The 23,235-nt window shown below is 34.7% G+C and overlaps 1 protein-coding gene across 2 annotated transcripts in view; it reads left to right on the forward strand.

The window, feature by feature from the left end:
* DENR (density-regulated protein) overlaps positions 1–23,235 on the forward strand; it is a 38,193-nt gene that overhangs the window by 9,316 nt on the left and 5,642 nt on the right. For both annotated transcript variants that reach the window (XM_081771557.1, XM_081771558.1), the window contains exons 2-5: positions 2,224–2,344; positions 7,079–7,166; positions 14,398–14,562; positions 18,248–18,387. In XM_081771557.1, coding sequence (XP_081627683.1) covers positions 2,237–2,344; positions 7,079–7,166; positions 14,398–14,562; positions 18,248–18,387 — 501 coding nt within the window. In that variant the 5' untranslated portion in view covers positions 2,224–2,236. The remainder of the gene's footprint in view (positions 1–2,223; positions 2,345–7,078; positions 7,167–14,397; positions 14,563–18,247; positions 18,388–23,235) is intronic.

The raw sequence follows: 23,235 nt of genomic DNA on the forward strand, positions 1-23,235 counted from the left end.
GGTCGGTATTTTTTCATCTCATGAGACTTAGGAGCATCTTCTTACTGTGACGTCAGTGTTATTTTCGTGCAGATACGTAATATGGCTCCGTAACACATCACTGGCAACTGAAGAAATTTTCTCGTATATCCCAGTTAACAGTCACTCATTTCTTGGAAACTAGACTTCATTTAATTATTTTAGGTATTATATTTCACTTTGTGCATTAGAAGTCGGACCTGTCTAATTTAAACCTTGTTAACGTAATACCTTCGTATTTATTCCCTTTTCGGTCATAGTTTTAATGTGTATGGACGTAATTCTCTTATGTTAGATTAGGTTAGGTTTAGGATATGAGTTCAGGTTTTAATATATGTGCCCTTATTTTTTATATATGTTACCGGTATGTATAATGTTGTCTAATGCCATTGTTGCAGGTCGTTTTAACACTGCTGTGTACGTCTTATGATTAAGTAAACCATCACACTGAAACCGAAATTATTTTATGTTGTAAAATGATAATTTACTTGTAAAGTTAAGACTATCAAAAGGGTAGAAGGGTTTTCATGTGGCTGAATGGAAAAATGTTGCATTAAGTGTTTCGAATTTGTCTCCTTGAAAATGCTTACTGTGAGTCGAATATTTGTATGTTGCCAGTTCGTAATGAAAACTCAGACTGTTACTTAACGAATACGAATTCTGAAAACTCATATTTTTTTTTTTCTTTCAAAGATTGTAAAATTTGTGTATCTTACAGCAATATCTCAGAATAAATAAATTGACATTTTTAAATATTTTATTTCTTTAAGCAATTGAGAATCTAGTTTTACACATATAATTTTTTGTATTTGGTCTTATCCAGAGGCTCTAAGATAATATGTGTGTACGATAATACAGTGCATAAAGGAGCAGAACATTATATGGTATGTATGAATTTACAGACCAATTCCATAAATGTTACTACAAGATTTAAGATAGTTTTCTTCCTTACTGTGACCAAGGAAGGTATAGCCGAACAATTTTCCAATTCTAAATGTAGATATAATTTAGCTTTTTTAAATTATTATTATTTCTTTCTTCCTTTCTTTCGTTGTACAACCTTTACCAAAAATTACGTTGTCGAGGGTTTTTTTTTTTTTTCCATTAGGGCTTTTTTATACCTTTTAGTTTTCGCTGATCATCAGTTCCGTTTCAACTGAGAGGCGAATATCTTAGCTATTCGCAACCTTCTCCACGGAGGATTGCAGATAATAGACTACAAGCCCTAATCTTGGAATGTGGGTTGTTATGGAAAATGTCCTGGAAAGTTTCTTGGCTAAAATTTAAGTTCAATTCTTCCAGGAACATATGAGTGCACAAACTTTTTCCTGATTGTTAGATGCACGTTTTCTCTAGCCCGGTGGGCTGTGTAGAAACCAATCAGTAGTATGTTTGAGCAACTCATGTTCTAAAGGAAAGCGAGCATCATAAATTCGTTAGTGAATCATTACTGAAAAATTTTATTTATTTATTTATTATTATTATCATTATTATTATTATTACACATTTTCTTTTCTTTTCTTTATTTATTAACCGAAAATATGTTCAAAGGAGACATCAATATGAAGCTTTAAAAAAAAAGTATTATAACTTTTGAATGCTTTTCGGTTAGCAGTCTAGATCGTTTCGTTTCGTTAGACATATTCGTTCCTGAACATCAGTTTGTACATGTTTCTCACAACAATACAGTTATTCATGCAGCAAATAGAATGACATATTATAGCTATTATTTCCATACTATAGCTATTATTTTAGACTGTCATTGTTCCTATTAGAGATGGGCGAGTCGGAGAAGATTATGACTTCATTGCATAGCCAGTGGTGGAGAAATTACGAGATTTGTTAGGATCATTAGGTGAGAAAGTTAAATAAGGTGAGCAGCGACTACATCATGTGCAAACAAACAACAACAAAAAAAAAGTTCAGATATTTCTATTATTATTATTATTCACGTATGCTCTCCGAGTTCCGGAAATCCAACTGATTCTGCCCATATGGGAGTCCTTGTTAAAACTCAATTTTAGATAGTATATTTAACTATTACATAAGAAATGTTTTATTTCAACGCCAAAAAATCTATAGAAGAAGAAAGGAAATTTTCACTCAAACATCAAAATTGATAGCTTTATTGGAATTTATTATTTAGAACCATTTTTTGACCGCTACTCTAAGATGTATTGATTTTAAAACTTGTATGTTTTTCAGTGCATTCGTGAAAATGACGGAAACTAAAGAAGAAAATACAGGTTTTCCAGTGGGACCACAACCGGAAGCAACTTACCCTGTACACGTCCTCTATTGTGGAAACTGTAGTCTTCCAATAGAAGTAAGTAACATATTATATATCAGTTTTTCTTCTTTAAGCGGTATCGCATCACTATTTGGTACAGAAAATCACAGAATTGCGGTACAAACGAAAAATCGCATCGCAAATTACGATGCATTTATAATCATAATTTATTACTGATGTGAGCTATTTTTGCGGCAAAAACAGCGTAACATGGTCTTTTCTTCGTGAGAAAAAAGTTCTCTTTTGATCTTACATATAGTAGTTGTAATTCTTCCCTTGGAAATGAGACGTTTTCCTTTATTTTCCTCTTTGATTCACAGTAACACATACCAATCCACTATCAAATAAAGACTATACTACTTGAGACTGATAGTACAATTCACGACAAAGAAACAACGTGAATATAACAAATGAAAATAAGTCTTTGGAAATGCAAAACCTCAGGTTTCTTTATGGAAATTAGATAACTAGTAACAACAGATAACTTCTGTAGTGTACCCTCCTTTTCTGTCGTGTTGTTTAAAGCTCTGGTATCTTATTTACAAATGACACATTTACATAGTTATTTTATATTTACCCAGAAATAATATTTTGCTTTGCCCTCTTTGTTTTTCATCGAAATGGCGAAAGAAAGGTAGCATTCCCATAAAATGAAGTTTCACCTCGTGGATTGAGTAATCCCAAATCTCCGTTTCTTGACGATATTACGGATTCAGCACTTGGAAAAAAAATCAATATAAATATATACGAAACCAGATAACATCTTAGGCTATGTTTAGAATAACGAAGTTAGCGTGGCAACGTCGTAGGTTAACTTGGAACCATTAGTATTGCTGTATAATCCATAAACCAGTTAGAACGATTTAGTACTATTGTCAACATCTATCGTCTTACAAGTAAAGGGTCCAAATGGATGAATCGAGTTGCGGGATGAGACATAGTGCATCTGATAGAGGGTGTGAAAATATGTATATATGCAAAGTTATAGCGGCTGAGCGCCATAAGAAACGGAGGGGAAGGGCTCAAAGTTGGTGGGAGAAAGGCTATGCTATGTTATTGAAATATTTCAAATAAACTGTTGAATCGTAAAAATAGTGAAAGATAGACAATGCAAACGGCGGTAGTTTCACATATTGACAAAAGAAGAATGGACAGAGTAGATCACGAACCTCCGCGGCCATCTTGAAATCCGCCATTTTGAAATATGATATTTTTTGAAATGGAAAGGTAGTCATGTGATACATCAATTAGGGCCAGCATGTTCTCAAAAAGTCAATTATGAACTTTATTGATCATTGTCTGCACTTATTTGGAAGATTTAAGTTCATCTTTATAGTTATTTACGAAAATCTAGGAGACTGATACTCGTATATTGAAAGTTAGGATTATCACGAAAACACATGTCAGTTAAACAATATACAAGCCAAGAAAACTAACAGTGAAATTTGATATCCAAGTTGTATATTATTACATTATTATTCATAACATTACTTTCAATTTGACTCATATAATGCCGAAGAAGCACGACAAGAAAGCAATAAAAAAAAGAGCTGAAGCGGTTCTTCCAGACTGGAACAGTTCTCTTCGGCACTATATGAAGCAAATTGAAAGTAATGTCATAAACAATAATGTAATAATATACAACTTGGATATCAAATTTCACTGTTAGTTTTCTTGGCTTGTACATTGTTTAACTGACATGTGTTTTCGTGATAATCCTAACTTTCAATATACGAGTATCAGTCTCCTAGATTTTCGTAAATAACTATAAAGATGATCTTAAATCTTCCAAATAAGTGCAGATAATGATCAATAAAGTTCATAATTGACTTTTTGAGAACATGCTGGCCCTAATTGATGTATCACATGACTACCTTTCCATTTCAAAACATATCACATATTTCAAAATGGCGGATTTCAAGATGGCTGCGGAGGTTCGTGATCTACTCTGTCCATTCTTCTTTTGTCAATATGTGAAACTACCACCGTTTGCGTTGTCTATGTTTCACTATTTTCACGATTCAACAGTTTATTTGATGTATTTTAATATCAGCATAGCTCTTCTCCCACCAACTTTGACCCTCTCCCTCCGTCAATATACATGCTTCTCTGCTTATTTGTCATTCAATGCAAGCGTATATGTAATGCTCGTCGTTACTGTTTCAACAAACAACAATGGAGCATACAAAACCATTGTAAGTACTTTTGAATGTATTGTATTTTTGACGTTTTAAACAGCATATCAACAAGCTATAAAGAACTGCAAAATTTGGAAAGCTACTTTCTCTTTCAAATTTTTGTCACTACATTGACCCTCTGTGTCTACATTTTCCAAACAAAACGAATATCCTGCTTCACTTTTGTTTATACTATGCAATATCTTATCGAATTGTCACTTTGATTTCAATTTCAATAATTATTATTTGACATATCATCTGCAGTACCTCTCAGACCTCGATTCAACTGTTGCCAAATTTGATGCTATAGGCAGTAGCACCTCTCATGCAGGGCAATAAAGTTCTCGTGCCAAAATAATACGATCACAGTAGATGCTTACAAAAATCCGGGGTGTTCGAAAACTTTCGAGCAGTACTGTATATATGTATTAAAATAATGGTTATAAAATTTTGTTATCCAATTGACTTATTTCTTAAGTAAAAATCTAAAATCTGACCAAACAAATACTTCTATTACTAAGCTGTGTTACACTATCGGCAACATATTGCTGGCATCAGATACATTACCGAAACTGTAACATAAGTTAATATAAGAATTATCCTTCCGTCAGATGTCGAATTTTATTGAAGTTGTAGATTAAGTGCCAAGTTAGAACGAACAAGATGTTCAGGTTGAAAAACGTTAAAGTTTTCCTTTAAAATTTCATTATTCTGTGTACTTTTTCCCCCATTCGTAACATAAAACAAACTAAAGTTGGATGTTTTTATTTATTTATTTCATTTTCAGACATTGCAAAACCACGCCCAGGAATTGTAACTATCATTCTACTTATAAGTTTCTGTAATTCCTAAATTTTTAGAATTCCAAGCTTTCGAGTCTCTCCTGGAGTCTTGGTCAAGGAGGTTAAAAACAGGAAGAAGAAGAACAGAAACATCAAGGAACGTTTTGTACAGCTTTAAAAACACCTAAAACTGTAGAAAATAACATCACCCAATCTAAGAGTTATTACACAGATCCCGATGAAAAATCGGATATTTACGAAATAAAATGCAGTTGTCAAGAGAGTTATATAAGCAAAACGAAAAGAAATTTAAAAGTCCGTGTAAAAGAACACATTAGAGATTCGAAAGTGGAAAATCAGGTGTCATGTTTAGCGAAACATTTAAAAGAAACTCACCACAGGGTAGAAGCTTCAAAAATTTGATTCGGAGTTAGAAATGAAGTAGGGAGACTGGTTTTTGAAAATGTATTTATTCGTTTAAAAGAATGAAAATTAAATCTAGACAAGGGGTGCCTGAGTGACGAATGGAGGCGGTTATTACAAAGTTTCTCAGCATTGGCATGATAGTAAAAATAACATGAGAACATGAGTTGGCAACCTTCCAACAAAAAACAGGAAATGTTCATAAATTGAATCTGCCATATCTTAGTTTGCTTCAACATCATCTGCAGGTCGCATTGCTGACGCACTCGCGGTTTTTTTTTTTTCAACACAGCTTTTTTCCTTGGTAAGTCCGTCCCTTTTTTTTATTCCTTAATGTTTCTATTCTTTTTCTTCCTGTTTTTAACTTCCGTGCCCAATACTCCAGGGGAAAGTCGAAAGCTTGGAAATTTAATTCAGAAATTGTAAGTAGAATAATGGTTACAATTCTTGTGCGTGGTTTAACAATGGTAGAATGAACAAGCTGTTTAGGCTGAAAGACATCTCCGAGTTATCCATTGAATTTTCAGTTTCTGTGTGTACTTTAGTTTTTTGTGGCATCAAATGAACTGAAGTTGGAGATTTTTTTGTTTACTATTTTCATTTTCTTTTTATATATAGTAACTTTTGTCGAGAATTTTATGAAAATTCTATTAAGGATTAGTTCTCTGGAATAAAAGTTATTTGTTTTCTCATATTGACGTAGTAAATGTTCGTTTGTTGTAGTTAATAAACTCATACTTCTTTTCCAGTTTCGCTTTCCGATTTCTTAGTTCCAACTATGCTGTATATATTTAGTAATAGTTGTACATGAATGGAAACATTTAAAAAAAAGTGCAAGAAATAAAAGCTATAGTAACAACTTTAATGTTAAAAGCTTCATTCACATCTTGAATTTAAAAGGAAGAAGTAATATTAATCAAGTTTTCGTTTAGTAACTTCCATTTTACATTCTGTATAACCGTATATCATTTGTCAGCATTGCTGCTAATTAATTATCGCCACACCTGTACAGTAGGGCATTTGTTGGATATTTTTGATTCAGTTCTTGGTTTCTTAGATTTTTTTCTTTCTTTTACTAGATACTTAACCTCGTACTCGTATAAAAACATACCTTTTCTATCCAAAAACTATGGAAATAGGTACAGCAGCATTTTGCGTAATATATCAGTAAATTAAACAGTGGACAGAAAACTAGTAAAAATTAATGCTAATGCTCAAATGAACATTGGTCATTTAGTTTCTCTCAGCTACTTGATTTTGAGTGTTGAAAACTGTTAATTTTATTTGAATACAGTTGGATATTTCTAAATAATATGAATTTATATATTCATAAATTTATGAATTTATATTTTGAGTTGTGTGGTTAATAATAAATTGTTTCCTTCCAGTATTGTGAGTATTATCCAGAATACGAGAAATGTAAAAAGTGGCTTGAAGAAAACCTCCCCAGTGAATTTGAGAAGCTAATGAAAACAGGTAAGTTTTATCTATACAGTGTGCTTGTAAGTTTATTTTATCAGTTCCGCGTCGCAAATTTTCACTGATGTATGTATGTGTGTTTTAAAAAGTAATTTAGTACAGAAGATCGGAGTAAAATATCCATTATGTAGTAATGTACGCATGATACAGTATCATCGCAAACTTACCTGCTAATCCTCAGCCAAAATCTATTTAAAAAGGATGCTGCAAAATCAGTAATTTCGGATCGAAACCGCCCAGCTTATAATTCAACTAAATGAGTTGATGCGTGCTACAGGACTAGAAATGAAATAGACTTTTTATTTATTTATTTGTTTATTTAAATAATAATAATAGTTAGACAGGGTATCCTTAAGTGAAGAATGAAAAGGAGTAATTAAAAAATTTGCAAACATTGGCATAACACTAGAAACACCAATACAAATTTCTAATCTTCCACTAATGAACAAAAAAATGAACAAACTAACCCCACCATATTGCAACTCGCGTTCTCATCATTTGACGCGTGATTTTCGGTTTTGACAAAGCGCCTCCTGCACTGCTCTAACTTGGTAAGTCTGTTCCTTTTGTTTTTCGAAATTATATTTTTCTTTCTCGTATTGTCCTCTAGGGACCAGGACTAGGGAAGAATCGAAAGCTCAGAAGTACAAATGATATTCAGAAATAGCATAAACTATAAGTAGAAGGACAAATTATTTCAACTTCTCAATGCTCAGCGTTTCCCAGTTCTACTGTGCAATAAATAGTAGTCAGGAAGTCTGGTCATAAATTGATTCTTCGGTCTGCGAGTGGTTGTTGCAAATTGGCTTCCATTAATATTTATTGACTACCCTTGATATGTGTCTACAATTTAACACTTCCCGCAATTTTCAATGGGCACTTCCATCTTAGTAAGCGGCGTTTTCGTAAAGCATTGACTTTTAACTCCTTATCATATCTCATGGCATCAATTGTTATGATGGAGAAGTATCAAACAAAAACCTACCTCGCTAAGATCAGTAACAAAAGTTGCACTCTTAAATATCTGAAGTTTCACTGAACCACTCAGAAGTTGTGAAATTACTCAAAACTTTCCACATTGACTCAAATATACTGTACAACGACAAACTTGAGACACTAAACAGTACTAATATTCTACTTAAAAATAACATGATACACTTAATAGACTTGTACTGCATTGGTTTGTCATAAGCGTTCACAAACTAACATTTCGTTGTCCCATTCTATGCACAATTCAGTTGATTAAAACAATTTTTACCAGCTGAAATTGCTCCTTGATTTAATAGGATCCATATTCAATATATATTGTGAAATTACTTACCCCCAAATTACCCAGAATTATCTAATTGTATATGTTTCATTAGAAAAAATATTGCTTCTTACAGCAAAACTAATATGATCTGTGAAATTGCATCTTATTGCTTGTTTACTGAATTGTAATACTTGTACTGAGGAAGGCGATAACATTTTTCCAAAACATACATAATCAGCGCCGGACTGACATACAGCGGGCCGGTACACCCTCTTCAATGAATGGTTTACGCCACCTACCAGCAATGGCTTTTGTGTCGAAGATAGTGAAGTGCCACTTGATCGTTTTTCTGAACGTTGAATCCACAGAGTTAAAGTAACCTATCTCTGTCAGTACTCTATATCTGTGATTATATCATATTCAACTATTTAATTTGGATTCCAGGCCCAAATTCCTATATTTTTACATATTTGTTTCTGCACATTTTAAGTTAGTAGTACTGTTATCCCGGATGCGTAGCAGTAAATCAGAAATATTAGTTAAAACATTTCTTTTCAAACGTAAAAGTTATAAAATGTCCTGGCAATTTTGATGATTCAATACGGTATCTGATGATTTCCATCCATATTCACACGTGGTGTTATACTCATGTTTTCAACCTTGTGATTTGTTATACGGCGTAATGCCTTCCAGCTTCCATATCCTTTGGATCACTACAGGAAACACAGACATTTCTCAGAGTTCTACAAGCGCCTTAATATGTATATACAGCAGAACCTTAGTGCACGTCTTGTTACTATTGGAATGGTTAAATGGAACAATAAAAGTCATGCTACTGTGCGTACAAGTATATATTTGGTCGTTTTCATTGTTGGTAGAGCTTCTACAGAGAGGATATCGGAGCCAGTCTTCGTTGAACTTGTGATCACACTCTTCTTTATTGGTAACTCCAATGAATTCAATCAAAAAGTTTACAGTAATGCTCTTTCATTGTTGAAGAAGTTCGTCCCCTACGAAACAATCTTAGTGGCCATGATGTTTTTACTAATATTTCAAATTACTAGTCCGCTGTCAGATTACGTTCATACCAAGACCCTTGATCATGTTCAAGCTTGGAGGTTGATTTCCGCTGCACAGAATCTTTTAAATAAAGCAAGGAATAAATTTGATAAAGTTAGTCTGGCAGCAAAGACTTTTGTAAGAGCAGTGTCAGAAAAGATTAGTGACAGAGTAGAAGAGTTCTTCAGCTGAAGATCTTTAGATTGAAACAGAGCTCTGAAAAGAAGAGTACCTAAGGTAAAGAAAATGAGCGGTGAATTGGCATTACGAAAGAGAAAAGCTTCAGATTGTGTTTTCAATGTTGTCCTTGACAAAATCAATCAAAGTATGGCCAACCGGTTTTCGAAACACAAAAACCTTTATCTAGACTTAGCGTGTTTTGATCTAAGGAGGTTTTCTGATTTAAAAGACGAACAACCCTCAAGTGCAATGAACAAAATGTATGAGTTAATTCTCAGTATAGATTAAGGGAAACTTACCGAAGAAGTAAATAATTTGCAGAGGTTTGGTCCACTATATCGCAAGGAGGTGTTCAGAGTGAGTATGATGTTTTATACTGTAACTGTATTTAGTGTATTTACTAAAGATGTTTTATTTAATATAACGGAATAAAACTATGTGAGTGCGAAACTTACATTTTGAACGTTTAAGTGGTCTGCGAGGATATCTTTTGTATTAGGTTGATCATCCAATTAATCTACATAGAATACGCACATGTGAAAAAATTTCTCTCCGCCCCCGACGCCTTCTCAGTCCGACCATGTACATAATTGGAGAGTTCTCTGTGCTTTTGGGATAAACAATTTCATATAAATAGTATCAGTATATGCAATAGCAGTAATGGGAATTCCTATAGGATTGAAGCAGATAAAAACATACCTTATATGTATTATTGGTATTATAATTGATAAGAACAATTTTGCCGTTTACTTGCCTATGATTGTACAACACGACAAATATGTAAACTAAGTCATCAAGTTTTTGATACGTTGTTACATTGTTGATATGTATTCTTCATTCCCTATTGGTTTGGCCATATGATACACACAATCTTGGCTCAGACTTAAATTTTCTGCGTTACAGTTTAAATTACAGTTTAAAAAGCGCTTCAAGGAAACACTAAAATCAACGGAAGCAGATCTTAACGTATCAAACTCTAGCAAATCTGAGAAATGGATTAAAATTCCGCAATATTTTGCTAAAAGTTTTTTGTACGTAGAAACTGAAACATATTTCTCTTCTTCGACTAATATTGATATTCGTATGTAAAATACCATTTTTATTTATTTATTTATTTATTTATTTATTACAAAGACTGTCAAAGTAAATATAAAAATACATGTATCAGAAAAATGGATGCATGGAAGAAAAAAACAAAACCTAGTATTAAAGAAAGTGATTATAAACGGTACTTAACTATGATGATTCTCAAACAGGCAAAATGTGTACACTCATTTTCACAACTCAAAATTTCTAACAACAGTTCTGTTGTCATTTTCGAAACGGGAGGGTTACTTAAGACAAGTATGAATAGATAGGCATATGAGCGCACGCAGGAATAAACTACAGGATGTTTTTAAAGGTTGTTTGCAACGTTTGTGAGGTAAATCTGTTCGTAAAAACAAGAAAGAAAGAGAAGAAAAACAACATCTAGTAAGCTTCGGAATCTTTTAGTTTCAGAATTACAGGCTGCCGAAAACGTGGGAAAGTGAAATTTGAAAGCGAGTATCTCCAAAACTAATAGCTATTGAGCTGAGGGACATGTTACCGTCTTTAGACACGCAATCTGCTCCATCCAAAAATGCATGATCTTTGTAATCTTTTAATGAAGGCGCAAGTCATTACCCCCACATAAAGTGAGATTCGTAGATATTTTGTTAGAAAAAGTAAGTGCGATTCATGACGTATGAAACGATGTCCCAGTAACTAAAATTCGGTGACAGAAAGGCGATATGTTAAACAGAATCAAGATGGTAAATTGTGTTTAGTGTATGCCTACGTCATCACTTCAGTTGTTATAAACTGATGTTAAAGAAAACGTTCTGTAAATAATGAAAATAACAGGAATTATTTCCAAATATTCCCTATTCCCTACAAGTGCTGTTCACGTTGCAGTGTACCAAATTGTCTGACTTTTCGTACATCGCCACCACCACTTGATCTACGTACATCGCCACCACCACTTGAGTATATAAGAATATGTATTTAATAAATAAGTGGATAAATAGATAAATGAACCGTAAACACAAAATTAAAAAAAAAAACTTTAGAATTAATGTTGTACGTGAAAACAGAATTAAACAGTAATTGAATTATTGACAGAGTAGACTGTGAAAATTTGGTACACTACAATACAAGTGGAACTTGCAAGATGAAAGTACATTTTTGTATGAGTTAATAAAGGTACTAATAATATTTGATTCTTTTTGCATTACTAATTAAAAATTCTGATTCCACATGAAAACTCAACATTGTAAGTATTGTTAATGTTTACGCTTTTTTATAAAGATAATTAGGTTTTGTTAAATGGACAGAATGTGTATGTTGATTGAAATCTCTGCATTAATAAATGCAAATTATTATTTATGTTCGTTAAGCTTTTGGTAATAAACCCAAATCATCCTCAGTCAAGCAGTTAGTATTGGCTAACTCACAAGCTAGTTCTGATAACGTTGAATCATAAGAACGGTATAACGATATCTATGAAACAGTTTTGATGCACGTATGTAGTTTTCCATGATTTGTAATTTTAATTTTTATCTACAGAAATTAGAAGAGAGAGTTAAATGGAACAAATTAAAATTACGTAGGCTTATTTTCTATTACAACTGCTTGAGGTGTGTATTTCGATTTGAAAACCATTACTTTTCCCAGAATGACGGTGTAGCCATGAGGAACACACTATTCCCGTACTGTCCAACATTGAAATCAGATAGAAATGTCTATTTTACAACAGGATACATTTAATTATATTAAATATTATCGTTATGCCAATGACATTTTACTACTTATACGTGAGGAAAATACTCTTTCACAAATATTTGAAGAGTTCAATAATCATCATCCTAGGCTGAAGTTCACTCTCGAGCGTGAATTTAATGACTGTCTTCCTTTTTTAGATTTACTGATTACCCAATCGAATAATAAATTTATAACAAAAGTATACATACATCAACAGTCAGCCCATCCACCACTATACAGAGCCAATATTTGGAAGAACTTCTTTCGCAGGGCATTATTAATTTGTGATTGTCCAAGTGATCTCGATGATGAAATACAGTTTTTATATCAAATAGGACAAAAGAACGGTTATAAGTTGCATACCTTACAAAAATTGTTTACTCAAAGACGTAGATCGGTGCAAGTCTCTAAACTTTCTACAGTTGTCGACATCAACGTATTCTTGCCAAGCATAATACCAGTATATCTGCTTCCAGTATCCCCCGAAAAGTTTAGAAAAACATCTCTTCGGCTTTGTTTATGCTTATGTTCTTAAATGTTCGCGATTTACTTAACTGGTAATGGACTGTCTTCTAACAATGGAAACTTCCAATACTTGCTTTTAGTTTTTATTGTACGTTGCTAATCGCTGGTTTTCCACTAACACTTCAAATAAACCACAAAGTACATATAACAACTGAACTGTGTTCATTGCACTTAAATAACAAACTTAACTTTAAAATTCTGGAAGAAATGTTCGTTCCTCGTGCCTTATGCACCGTCTCTCTTCAACACTTTCCATCTTGAATGACAAATAAAATCTAAATTTCGTAGGAACAGTGTTTCCAGTTCTTAAAAAATATTACTACATAATATAAGACTTAACAAGCTTTAAAAGTTATTTTGTCGATCCACTAAATAAGTCAGGTAAATCGTGACTCAATGTGAATGTGACTCTTCATATATAGGTCAAACTAAACGCAATATTAACACCCGAATTAAAGAACACATTAGACAGTCAAGTCACGTCGCAGGAAGAGGGTATGTCGGGATTATTACTTCACCTAAAACAACATACACGTAATATAAAATAGGTTCAAGGGGAAAAAAATATAAACGGGAGATTAAAGAATAAGTCATTAATGATAAACATAAGCCGGCTTTAAATCTGGATTCTGGCAACATTGATAAAATCTGATTACCTATCTTCGATGTGTACTTTGGATCTGGCAACATTGACGTAGCATAGACACCGCGCTTTTTCCAGCTAAGCTTTTGCTTCCTTTAGTCTTTTGTGTTCTGCTCGTCGTTTTTATTAGCCATCTTTTACGTTATTCAGTATTTATTTTGGTGGTATGTATTCCTTTTTCCATACCATACTTCTCTCATCCATTTTTATCCTCGTTACTTTGCCACTGAAGACGGAACTATCTTGTTGTTCCGATACATTTGGAGAATGTTTAGTTTTCCCACGGGAGGATATATTGTTAAGGAGTAAATTAAAGATTAAAATTCAAAAGTATTGCTGATATACAATTATTCAAAATGGAGGAAAGTAGCTAAAAAAAAACTCGAGAACCATCGTTGTATTCGTTGTATTTTTGTGATGCATTTTTCTCTAAATAGTTTAATCATAGTAGTAATCAATAAGAATTTAAGCATAGAAAATCCACGAGAAAGAGAATTCCAAGCAGATCATTAGAAGGTACGATTTTGCACATTAATTTATAACTTCAAAAACCTTTATGCAGTACTTTCGTTTTTATGAATTATCAACTTTTTCGAGCACACTGATTGTTTTATACCATGGAGGAAGTTTTGTATGATTTTCATATAATTATATTTCTGAAAATTGTATTAAGCAGCCCATTTTCGTTATTCTCTATGTATTTTCTTTTGCTAATAATACTTAGGGAATCTCTGAAATTCTTAATATCAAATAATTCAGTGATTAACATAAGGTATCTTTATGAGCAGGTGAAGAAGTGACAGGCGAAGAAGAAAAGAAGCGACAGAAACGAGGAGGCAAAGGCAACATAAAGCTTAAAAAGAAAGAAGAAGGACCAAAGCGAGTGTATATATCAAGAGCTCCACGTGGCAAGAAAAAATCCGTTACCGTCGTTACTGGATTAAGTAGTTTCGGTAAGAGCACCTCTGTTCATGGGTACAAGTTACATTATTCTGATCTTAAGATATTGCAGATTGGCTGGTAAAGATTACTGTTTCATTTCTAATTGTAAGCATTTTTGTATGCCAAGAGATAATAAATTCATTAGTCAGCTATTTAACTGACCACAAGTTGCATTTGTTACAAGCATCTTGAGGAAAGTTCACAAGTAATGTCACCAGAAGTTGGTATCAAGGGTATATTTGATATATGTAGTGAAATGTAAAACATGTTTCCCACTCATCTGGTGTATACATATTAACTTACGTTTCTAATATAAGATAGTTTGGTTTAGTTTGATTCGAGTTTAGCGTCCCTTCCATCAGCGGGGCTATATGAGACATGGTCCTTACAACTTAACTTGGAATGCGAACCACATGAGCTCCCACCAAAAATCAAACGCACTAACCACATAGCCATGAGGGAGCACTTTAATATGTGATAATACATTTCGCCGAATGTTAACTAGTATGCATGATCATCTCGTGTTCGATACACAGTGGAGTCATGAAATTTTCAGTGTTGATCCAGTTTCTTAAGAGTTAAGAGGTAGCGAATCCTGATAAAGAAAAAGCGTAAAATAACTGCAATGAGAGTCGTGTGCTGACCACATATCAACCAACTAATAGTATTCTGATAGTCGTACTCCTACATGGCTGTAGCGCAGGAGAGTTTAGTGTAGTCTGTAAAATCAGTACATATATATATAAACCTTGCTTCCATTTCGATCAAATTTACCAGTCTCGATGTTTTATTTATTTTTTTTTAATAGAGTAACCTTTGACAAGCTGGGAGCTCTTAACTATCTAAAAGATAATATTTTGTATCCCAAGAAAACGTCCATGTAAATAACATGAGAATTTCATCATCTCCCCCATTAGACTCCTTAAAAGCTAAAAATGTTCACTTTTGGGAATTTTCCTGTAGGTTAGACCCGAAGAGCTACAATCATGCCAAATTTCATCTTTCCACGTCAACCGGAAGTACTCATTATGTTACGTCAGTGAGTTAGTTCAGGTAGTTTTATATATAATCAGGGTAAGTAACAGTGTATATAAGAATCTCAGTTCTAATGGTTGTTCAGTTTTCACAAAGACGACGCACAACATGTGCTTCATTGATGAAGACAGTAGCATAATATTGACTTACGAGAAATTTCAGTCATTAATGAGAAATTTCAATCATTAATACGGCTTAGTATTACAGTAATTTTGTAAAATATAATATTGTTTTTAATAAATTGCTAGCTAATAAACCCGTTTTCTGTGTGGGGAAAATAGGGTTCGTGCAAAGTATTTGAAAGGAAAAGGAAAGTCGTTGCGTCCAGGTCAGCTAACATTTACAGGAGGAATAAGGTTTATGTAGTTTGAAAATATAGAAATGAGTGAAATAAATAACAAGAGTAACGTCTTCGATGTTTTCCCTGTCAATCCCTGGACCAGCTGACATGCCCCGTCTTGCCTAAACTTGAGCTATCACCAATCCGCTTAACAACCCAGGAAACTACGGATTCGTCACTAATATTGATCTTTTTCGATTATTTTTATGTCACACCTTGCCTCCACGATAGGGGTGTACTATCCCCTAGACTAACTTGGGCGTAAATGTAGTCAGACTGTCACTAATTAGCTTACCGACCCCGAAAGCTATGAGTTCGACACTAATATTGGTCTTTTTTCGATTATTTGTACCTCCTCCACCTGGGGATGCTAATAAAGGCTGAACTGCATGCATGAGTTCAACTGCATTAGGAGTTTCGCTGTTCATCTCAGCGACAACTAAACGATGAATTCTACACTAATATCGGTCATTTTCGATTATTGTTACACGTCACTTCATCCCGCTCTCTAGTTGTCTTATTTCTATTAAAAAAAATAAATAAAAAAAAATTGTGTCATATGCGTACCCAGTTTGGTTGAAATTACTCGAGACGTTCCAGAGTTACGCTGGAACATACATATATACATTCTTTACTACATAGATGCTCCCCATTCCTCCACCGCCTTAAATAGAGAATTCTCAATAACAGTGGTCTCGGGACCACTTAATTTTAGTGATGAGTTGATATACCAAGTTTCATGTGTATTTGACTGGAATTAAGTTTTCGCATATTAAATATTTAACCCCCGTCGGTATCTACTTAGGATATCCATTTTAATCAAAGTAACACGATAAAGTTTTAAGTTAGATCATGGTCCAACCATATACCGAAAATCATTAAAATCCATACAGCGGTCAGGTATGAGTTAGCCGCCAAACTACTTTTTTTTTAATTTATTTATTTATATAAGTTTGGTCCGTTTGGCCCTCTTCTTAAAAAAGTTTGCAGATCAATGCCGTAAGATGATTTTTTTTTTTTTTTTTTTTTTTTTTTTTTTTTTTTTTTTTTTTTTAAGAATTGTCGAATTGACAACACCGCATTTCTAATGATATTGGTGATAAGGTTTGTGGATAGCCTGTATAGTATATACCCAGTACTACATTACGGAACTTTTTCACTAATTGCTTGTGTGCATTTCAGGATATTTTAATTTCTAAAATAATAACCTTTAGCTGCACTTAAGCACCCGTGCTATTGACTTATTCGTTTGTTGTTCGTTGATTGATAATTAAGAAATATTTACATTGATACGTGCACTCACATAATGGTCAATTTTCAGTCCTTAGGGAAAAAATAAGTAAAGCTTTCAGAACAAAACACAACTGAAATTTATACTCAAATAAAGCACTTGAAGAGTTGTGAAATTCCGATTCAGACAACCGTTTTCTCCTTTTTACGTCTTAGATTAGTTAATTCGTGGACAGGAACTCACTATTTTAATACAGTAAGTAGGAAGGAACATTCCATATTATTTTATTTCGATAAAATGAGCTCAGTTAACCCTTTTAGCTTATGGACGCAGAATGAAAATAGTTCTTATCAATGAATTAGTTAATCTAAGACGTAAGAAATAGTAAACGGTTGTGTCTTGAAATTTCATCAACCTCCATTAGCAGTTGCAACTGTCAAGAGGTCTACTAAATCAACTTTTTAGATTTTCGTAAACCTGTTCTGCAGTTGAGAAGTATCCCTTGTAAGTTTCAGTCAATTCGGCAAGTTTCGTCATATATATATTCGAGCTATGATTAAAAAAAAAAAAAAAAGTTTTTTTCTTTGTCTTTTACTGAAATCATACTTGGGGTCGACCTGATGAATGCGTGCAATTATTAGCCATGTATTAGGTTCTGATCAAGACGCCACTGAACACATGACGCCTTTATCATTCATATGTTTAGCACACGTTTTGACAAAATGTACTTTACATCGCAATATGATCCACTTTTGAAGAAGTTCTCGGAAATGTATAATGAACTTTTTTATCTGCTAGTTTTCAAAACTATATCCTTAGCTGATACGAACCTTTGTTTGTGTAATGTTTGTCTTGTTATTTTCTGTCAGAAGAAAATTTATTAAAACCTGGGCGTGTTTTTGTTAGAATCACTATTATGACATTTGACTAATGAAACAGATAATTTCAAACCACAATGACCAACTTGCCTGGTTACGAAACGACGAAACCAGCACTTTATCGTCTTGAGTTTTTGTGTGTGTAGAATATTGTAATTATTAATGTCATTTCTGAAAGTAAATGTTCTATTCTTTCTTCTTTTCTAATGCAGATATCGATCTAAAATTAGCATCGAAGTTTTTCGGTACGAAATTTTCGTGTGGTTCGTCAGTAACTGGAGAGGACGAGGTAGTAATTCAAGGAGATGTTAAAGACGACTTATTTGACATCATTCCAGAAAAATGGCCTGAGGTAAGTAAAGCCTACATTACAACTATAATTTTATTTATTTTTAACTGCATCTTTCATGATTTGATCAGTAGGTTTTTTTAAAAAGTACCATTTATATTGTGTAGAATAATATCTTCAGTAATTTCGCCTTCTGGCTTCATGCGTCATCAGAGGAGATGGGGTTTGGATAGATAATTAGATTAACTCATTATTTAGCGATATTTGTCTTTTCCAACCTTAATTATACAAAGTCAGTAGACGCTAAGAAATCTCAGAATATTTTTGTGTAATACTGTACAGGTTAAGGGTGCCTGGTATACCAAATTTTTATTCCCGGAATAAGGTGCGTTGCAAAATGATACGACCACTAGAGTTATTCAACGTAACTCAAGACCCAAGAGAAAATGACAACAAAACAGAACGTAGAGTAATAGCTATTAGTATACACTAGAAAGAGACATAAAAAACTCAGGTGTTTGTTCTGATAACGAGCAGCCAGTACAGAAACAAACAAAAGATGGATATCAGCTGTTGCAAAATTATACGATCACTATGTGATAGAAGGTGTTAGTGTAGGTTGGTGAAGGTTGTTGGCGCTCGAAGCTTTTCCAAGCAGGATACTAGATTTCTTGTGATTGAGGAACACACAGTATCGTGTTTGAAACGCGCTCGTAGAGTGTATGACGGACGATTAGGAAAATGGGTCGAAGGAGCACTCTCTGAGTACGAAAAGGGCCAAATTATGGCTTATAAAGCTGAAGGAATGTCTTCCAGAGCTATAGGTAGGAAAATTGGGCGCACTGCATGTGTGGTGAGTAATTATTTGAAATTCGGAGCAAAGTATGGTGTAAAGAAATCGACCGGAAGACCACGAAAACTAACACCGAGACAAGTAAGTAATATAATGCGTAAGCTTAGTGGTGGCAGTACAAGTCTAGGCAATCTGTCTGGTGATCCTACCATAAACATCCACAAGTCAACCTTGTGCCGCGCTGTGCAGCACTGCAATGTGTTGCAATACAAGAAAAAGAAAGTTCAACCTCGACTCACCGCCGATCACAAGCGCAAGAGACTACGATGGGCGAAAGAGCATGTGCACTGAAAGAAGAACGGAAGCTGGTAGTCTTTAGTGATGAAAAGAAATTTAATTTAGACGGACCAGATGGGTGGTCATATTATTGGCATGATTTGAATAAAGAAGAAAAGATATTTTCCAACCGGCAGCAAGGTGACAAGTCTATAATGATCTGGGGTGGGTTTGGTGCTTATGGTAAAACCAATTTTGTTTTCCTTTCTTGCCATATGAAGGTCATTGATTATCAAACTGTGCTAGAAGATAATCTGCTTCCCTTCACTACTGTAATTAGTGGACCTTTGTAGGTCTTTCGACAAGATAATGCCCCTATACATGTGGTCAATTCCACAAAAGAATGGTTTGACTACAAAAACGTGCACGTAATGGATTGGCCTGCTATCTCCCCGGACCTGAATCTAATGGAAAATGTTTGGGGTGTGTTGTGTCGGCAAGTGTATGCTGGAGGTCAACAATAAGATAGCATCGAGTCTTTGAAAGATGCTATTACTGCTGCATAGGATGCACTTGACATTTCCACGTTACAGAACCTAGTGAATACCGTATTTGGCCGCGTGTTTCAACTAGCAGTGAACAATGGTTCGTACGTAGAGTATTAAGTGCAGTGGTCGTATCATTTTACAACATTGCATTTCTCTGTATACCCATTGTTTCTTGTATATCTACACACACTGCCGTAATATATGTTCTACTTGCGTGATTTTCTGTGATTTGCTGTGATTGTTATACCAACTCTCCAATCTAGTTCACTTCCCTCATTTTACATACACTTTTTGTACCTTAATACACTGGTCGTATCATTTTGCAACGCACCTTAATTCTCTAAATAAATAATACCCTCCCTCGGATTCCCGTTTATTTGAAATATTTCAACGAATAATCACAATATCAAAAGATATATCAAAGGAACTTTGTAGCTTATTAAAACTCACGGAATATATTGGAAAATGAGCTGACATTCCTCCTACTGGGGCTTGCAGTCGAGTCGAGCATTTAATTTCATTTTCATCCATATGTCATACATGGTGCTCGAAGGAAGACGAACTTATGAATCGGACACGTCAATAAATAAGATACAAAGAAATAGTTATTGCATACTAAAAAAACAATAACGATACAAAATATGAGACATGTTATATCAGACAAAATTACACTGTGCAATCTACAAGCTGCATTTAGAAGACAGGTATTCATCCATTGCTACCCTCACATATACGTTGCCCCGATTAATCCCATTGGAAGTATAAATAGAAGTCCTTGTGGCTGCAAGGTACAGTAGTTGCGACAAGCGGAATGGGAAAAGCATAGGATCTAGGCGTGTTCGACTGAGGGCAAACTGTAGGGGCTCCACGAATGGGGCACTCCATTCAGAGATTGCATATCAACTAGGTTCTCGTGTACCACAGCTGCAAGAGTGTGTCGAGGCTATGCAGATGCATGGGAACCATTTGGGAACCGACCACAGTGCAAAGGTCAGTGCGCCCTCGATGAACGTGGACGGCGTCAACTGAGCCCTATCGTATGAACCAATAGGAGCCATACCTGTCGCAAACCATATTCCAGTTGAATGAAGATTCCATCCAAAGTGTTAGTGCACGGATAGTTCAACGTTCTCTGCATTGCCTTGGTTTCAGGAGCCGCAGACCAATCCGAGTACCTCTTCTCACAGGCCCTGTCAGTCTAAATGCTTTTCGTGGGCTCCAAGGCACAAGTATTGGACCATGGAGCAGTGGAAACGGGTAGCCTGTTGCATATCTAAAATTTTGATCATCGAATGTGAAGTACTGAATATTTCTTCTTATATATGGTGGAAGTTTCTTTAATACTACGGCTTATGTTTCTTTTCACTTTTACCATTTATTTTATCTTACAGCTGTTATATTGATAGTATTTTTGTTGCGCTCCGGCGAGAACAGTCTCATTTATCTCCCAGATAAAATGACTTTGCATGTGAACATGTGTTTCATTCACAAGATGACCGTAATAGGAATCTGATTTTTCAAACACTCCTTTTGCAGTCCTCACATTTTTTGTTTTGTCAACCGTGTATGTTGTTTCAAATGAAATGTAATGCATAATTTGTATCTCTGAAAGGGCACTGGGATAATTGTTAGAACTTTCAGTATTTCATTGTGGGATTCACACAATTCAACAGCTAAATTAATCTTTGATATGAATTCCCGGCAAGTTGCTCAGGCTTTTTTGGTATAATGACCCATAGCTGCAATAATTTCGTCGTACTTTCTCTTGATGCATACAGCTTACGATTTGACTTCACTGATCATGGTTTTTTAATAGTACTAACACCAACCTCAATAGCTGACTGATCCACAGAATGGAAGGTGCGTTGCAAAATGATACGACCAGTGCATTAAGGTACGAAAAGTATATGTAAAAGGAGAAAAGTGAAATAGATTGGATAGTTAGTGTAACACTGACTAAATCACAGGAAATCAAGCAAGTAGTACATATATTGTATGGCACAGTGTGTAGAAATACAAGAAATAGTGGGTATACAGAGAAATGCACTGTTGCAAAATGATACGACCACTGCACTTAATACCGTATGTAGGAACCATTGTTCACTGCTAGTTGAAACACGCCGTCAAATATAATATTCACCAGATTCTGTAACATGGAAATGTTAAGTGCATCCCATGCAACAATAATATCTTTCAAAGACTCGATACTATGGATTTTCGACCTCCAGCATACACTTGCCGACACAATACACTCCAAACATTTTCCATTGGATTCAGGTACGGGGAGATTACAGGGCCGATCCATTACGTGCACGTTTTTGCAGTCAAACCATTCTTTTGTGGAATTGGTCACATGTATAGGGGCATTATCCTGTTAAAAGACCCACCAATCACACTAGCGAAGGGAAGCAGATATCTTCGAGCACAGTTTGATAATCAGTAGCCTTCATACGGTAAGAAAGGAAAACAAAATTGGTTTTACCATAAGCACCAAACCCACCCCAGATCATTATAGACTTGTCACCTTGCAGCCGGTTGGAAAATATCTTTTCTTCTTTATTCAAATCATGCCAATAATATGACCACCCATCTGGTCCGTCTAAATTAAATTTCTTTTCATCACTAAAGACTACCCGCTTCCGTTCTTCTTTCAGTGCACATGCTCTTTCGCCCATCGTAGTCTCTTGCGCTTGTGATCGGCGATGAGTCAAGTTTGAACTTTCTTTTTCTTCTATTGCATACATTGCACCGCTGCACAAGGTTGATTTGTGGCCGTTTATGGTAGGATTACCAGACAGGCTGCCTAGACTTGTATTTCTTCCATTAAGCATACGCACTACATTTCTTACTTACATCGGTGTTAGTTTCCGTGCTCTTCAGGCCGACTTCTTTACACCATACTTTGTTCCGGGTATTCACCACACACGCAGTGTGCCCAATTTTCCTACCTATAGCTCTGGAAGACATTTCTTCGGCATACACTACAAGCGCGTTCCAAACACGATATTGTGACTTCTTCAATCACACGAAATATAGTTTGCTTGGAAACTCTTCGAGCGCCAACAACCTTTACCAATCTACAGCAACGCCCTCTATCACATAGTGATCGTATCATTTTGCAACAGCTGATATCTATCTTTTGGTTTGTTTCTGTCGTGGCTGCTCGTTATCAGAACAAACACCTGAGTTCTTTGTCTTTTTCTAGTGCATACTAACAGCTGTTACTCTACGTTCTGTTTCGTTGTCATTTTCTCTTGGGTCTTGAGTTATGTTGAATAGCTGGTGGTTGTATCA

This window comes from Thermobia domestica, chromosome 9 (genome assembly GCF_964235325.1).
Source record: "Thermobia domestica chromosome 9, izTheDome1.hap1.1, whole genome shotgun sequence".
NCBI lineage: Eukaryota > Metazoa > Arthropoda > Insecta > Zygentoma > Lepismatidae > Thermobia > Thermobia domestica.